Here is a 4128-nt window from a genome sequence, read left to right on the forward strand (position 1 = left end):
TCCATGTCCGGAACAAATAGAGGACATTCCTCCGATTCACCATCTATCTTCGGAGCAACTCCACTGCGCTGTCTCCTTCTACAAACTTTGATGCGAAAAAGAAACATTGTGCCTTAATAGAAAACAGTGCCACGCGCAGAACAAAATGTTTATTGTGCAAAGACTTGAAAGTGCCGCTCAGTTCAACGGGATGACAATGTGTTACGACGATTAAGCACTGGTCACAGAACGTGTCCACATTTTCGTTATCGCGCTGTCCCTCTAAGGATGTGGTCTTCCCGTTTCCGCAGTAAGGTACGGCCTGTCGCTGAAGCTGACACCTCGTTCGCCTTTGTCATTGCGGATACCCTCCAGCTCGAACATGATCAGCTTGTTCTCCTCAGGGTGCGGTCTCAGGAAGACCCCCGGAACGTACAACCTGATCTGCGGCCCGACAGCTGGCCAGTAGCGTCCCAGGTTGATGCCGTTGATGAAAACGATCCCCTTGGTGTAATTGGATGGATCGAGGAAGGTGTCCAGAGGCTTCTTTCCCTCAGGGAGCGTAAAGGTTGCGTAGTAGAAGCGCGGCGTGCCGTCCTCAACTTTTTCGCCTTTTTTCTCGAGAAGAGTCATGAGCTCGCTGATGTCCCTGTTGTGAGTCAAGGGCAACGCCTCCATCTCCCACTCGGTGATGTTCACGTCGTTCACAGTGACGTTCAGTATGCCCTGGTCAAAGTAACGAGAAAAATACACTGCATTAGAAATGGCACCCAGCACTAAACAACAGTATAACAGTGTTAAGAATTACGAGAAAACGTTCTAATGTTTCGTCGTAACGACTGATTTTTCTGTTCTTTTGTCATATTTCTTGATATTGTGTAGTTTTTTCTCTAGTAATTTGCCGTATCGTGGAGTACTTTTCTGTATTATTACACAAAATTATGTGGTTGCTACAAATTAATGGGCAAAAAGATTACAGAAAATCGAGTGTGAAGACAGACAATTTTCTGTTGTTTTAGGCCTGGGCATTTCTGGAAGTTGGCTTGTATTCATGATGGGGAAAGATAGCTAGATAGAGAGGGGAAAGGCAGTGATGTTAACCGGAAAGGACTCCGATGGGGAAAACAGCGCTTGAGGTAACGCACTAGTAAAAGGTGAATTCAGGACAAGGTCTAAACTTTCATTCAGGTGCAGAAAAAACTGCCCAAGTTCAAAATTTCTTTTACTTGTCCTTCGTCTCAAGCGCTGTTTTTTTTATTAGGAAGTCGGTAGTCACTCTCGCGCTTTTTCGCAATGTTTGTTGGCCGCACAGCTTTCAATCTGTGCCTACTTTCCCGTTTATCCGAAAACAAAAGCGCCTGTTTGCGGACAATATCGCACCTTTTTCGCAGTTAATTGCAATCCATCTTGACACTGCGAAAGCACTGCAGCACAATTTTTTTTATTCCTTGCTGACCTGATGAAGGTCATCAGCACAGAGGGTGCTTTCTAGAATCTCTCTTGCCTGGTCACGTGATCATTTGAAACCTTGGAGTGGCCGCTTTCGTGGGTGAAATATCCAGATGCAGTAATAGATATTATCGCCATGACAAAAGAAGAGAACTTTAGATGCATTTCTTATGATAAAATTAGTTTCAACGTTGAGTTAAAACTGTTACGAAGTACAGTCGAACAACGCTATAGCTAAACGGTTTATAACGAAATGATGGATATGACAAAAAAAATGGTGATTCCTCTTGGAAGCTCGGTAAGCACAGGCTATAACGAAGATACGGCTGTAACAAATTAATCGCCGGCCCCATCAACTTCATTATAACGAGGCTGAACAGTATTAATTATTTCCTACTTGTACCTAAAACCCTCAGGCCTGCATTACGATTTCCTGACAGCCCTCACTAAAAGAGAACTTTGTTCCTTGATCGCAGTAAATTTCAAATGCGCCTATGTATATATGCCTTCTATATGCAGGTTTTGGGCCGCAGCGGTGGCTCAGTGGTTATGGCGCTCGGCTGCTGGCCCGAAAGACGCGAGTTCGATCACTGCTGCGGTGGTCGAATTTCGATGGAGGCGAAATTTTAGAGGCCCGTGTGCTGTGCGATGTCAGTGAACGTTACAGAAACCCAGGTAATCGAAATTTCCGAGCCCTTCACTATGGTGTCCCTCATAGCCTGAGTCGCTTTGAGACGTTAAGCCCCGACAGACAAACAAACAAACTATCTGCAGGTTTTTTTTGTATGTTCCGTATGAAGACCCGTATCCTTCCTAAGATGTGCTCTAACTACGCCTCTCATCTAACCACCAGTTCACTGTAGCGGTACCCCAACCGAGCTGAGCCACGCTTGCGAGGAACAGTGGACTAGGAGAAGACTTAGGGAGGCTTACCTTCGGGTCGCGGTTCTTCGGACCGAAGTCCTCACGTCCCATGTTTTCCACCAGAATGGAGATCTTCTCTCCCTTCTTGAGCTTGACGGTAGCGTTTTGCTTCACGTCGAGGTGGCTCGTGTCAAAGCAGCGCATCAGATGGCGTTCGTCCCGAACATACAGCTGCGCCATGTCACGGAGCCCATGCAGTATCATTAAGTACTCTCCGTCCAAATCCGCCCTCACCTCAGTTTTGTATACGAGGAACCCAAAGTCTTGACCGACCTCCTCGAAGGTCATCGGATACGTAGAAGTCGCTTGCTTAAGCCATTTCTTCTTTCGAAAGTGGTCCATGACGTCATTAAGGACCATGCTGCGAGACATCTCCACCGCGTCTAATTTCATCTTCGGAGATCCCTTGGGAAGTTTTCCCTGCTTGAGTGGGATGTACTTGCCGATTGCAGTTCGTAGAGTAAAATAGTAGGCTTTGGGATCGCCGTCCTCACCTATTGGTGCGTCGTAGTCATAACTGGTGACGAGCGGCGATTCGCTGCTTGTAGCGGCCTTGAAACCGAAGCTGGTGCCTCCGTGGTACATGTAGAAGATGACGTTACCACCGTGCTCCATCATCTTCTCGAAGGTCCCAATGACTGCTGGTGGGTAAGCGGGGTTGTGGTTCCAGCCCCAGTAGTCCATCCAACCCGTGTAGTATTCTCCTATAACTACCGGTGCTCCCTTTTTCACCTGGGCCTTGCGGATGATGTCAAAGGCCACGGTCACATTAGCCTTGGGGTCGCAGTTACCGGCCACCAATATGTCACGCACCTTGTCACACTCATACCTACTCATGATCGGCGCGTCGGTGCGGAACATTACGACGTCTTTACCAAGCAGCCTCTCTTGAAGAGACAGCATGAATTCCATTAACTTCGGGTCGCAAAAGCCGTCCAGGTGACCGTACTCATTTTCCACTTGGACCATGATTATGGGCCCTCCGTTCTTGTACAGAAACGGCTCTATCATGGGAAGCAACTTTTCGAACCACTTGGTAACCTCCTGCGTGTACTCTTTCTCCATGGTTCGGTACTGCATGTTGGGATACTTGCGTAAAAGCCAGTAAGGGAAGCCGGCGTTGTCAATCTCGCCGCAGATGAACGGACCTGGTCGCAGTATGGCCAGGAGGTCTGCCTTCTTGATGGCCTCCAGGAAGGCGACCACGTCGTAGTTGTCGATGAAGTTGTACTGCCCCGGTTCCGGCTCGTGGCCACTCCAGTCGATGTAGAAGTCTATGACGTTGGGACCACCCATCCTCAAGGTGTGCAAGCGGTCATCCCAGTAGGCCCTCGGAATCCGGAAGTAGTGCATAGCGCCCCCCACGAACCGGAAGGGCTGGCCGTCTTTCATGAACGTCTGCTTCTGGTAGTCGATCGTAAAAGACCTCTCCGCGTGCGACGGTCGTGCAGAAAAAAGCATGACTAGAGCAGCAAGCGCACAAGATCTCATCTTCTGTGGCTTCTTCGTACAAGTCGAAAAATCGGAACTCCAGCGGTGTTCGGCGAAAATTTGTTGCCTTCGCGTCGTGCCTACGCGTCTATTTGGAGCACCGGTGAGGCGCCTGTTTACTGGGACTTCTCGCCGCGACGAAAACTGCGCGTCCCTCCGTCGCTCGTTGTGAGTCCCCGGAGAATTCGCCTATAAAAATGTCTACGAATGAATGTTTTCCTTGCGTGCGGTAGAACGTTTCATTCCTTCCAGTTCGGTGTTTGGCACGTATAGGTTTTACTTTCT

At 48.6% G+C, this 4128-nt stretch overlaps 1 protein-coding gene across 1 annotated transcript; it reads right to left on the reverse strand.

Annotated features, from left to right (window-relative positions):
• Positions 1 to 261: 261 nt before the first annotated feature.
• On the reverse strand, positions 262 to 3843 carry LOC149365838 (beta-galactosidase-1-like protein). Its single transcript, XM_089546795.1, has 2 exons — positions 2362 to 3843; positions 262 to 705 (listed from the first exon to the last, which is right to left on the reverse strand). Exons 1-2 carry the CDS (start codon positions 3841 to 3843, stop codon positions 262 to 264), a joined length of 1926 nt encoding a protein of 641 aa, XP_089402921.1.
• Between the last annotated feature and the right edge of the window lie 285 nt (positions 3844 to 4128).

This window comes from Amblyomma mixtum, chromosome 1 (assembly GCF_055824585.1).
Source record: "Amblyomma mixtum isolate Tamu chromosome 1, ASM5582458v1, whole genome shotgun sequence".
NCBI lineage: Eukaryota > Metazoa > Arthropoda > Arachnida > Ixodida > Ixodidae > Amblyomma > Amblyomma mixtum.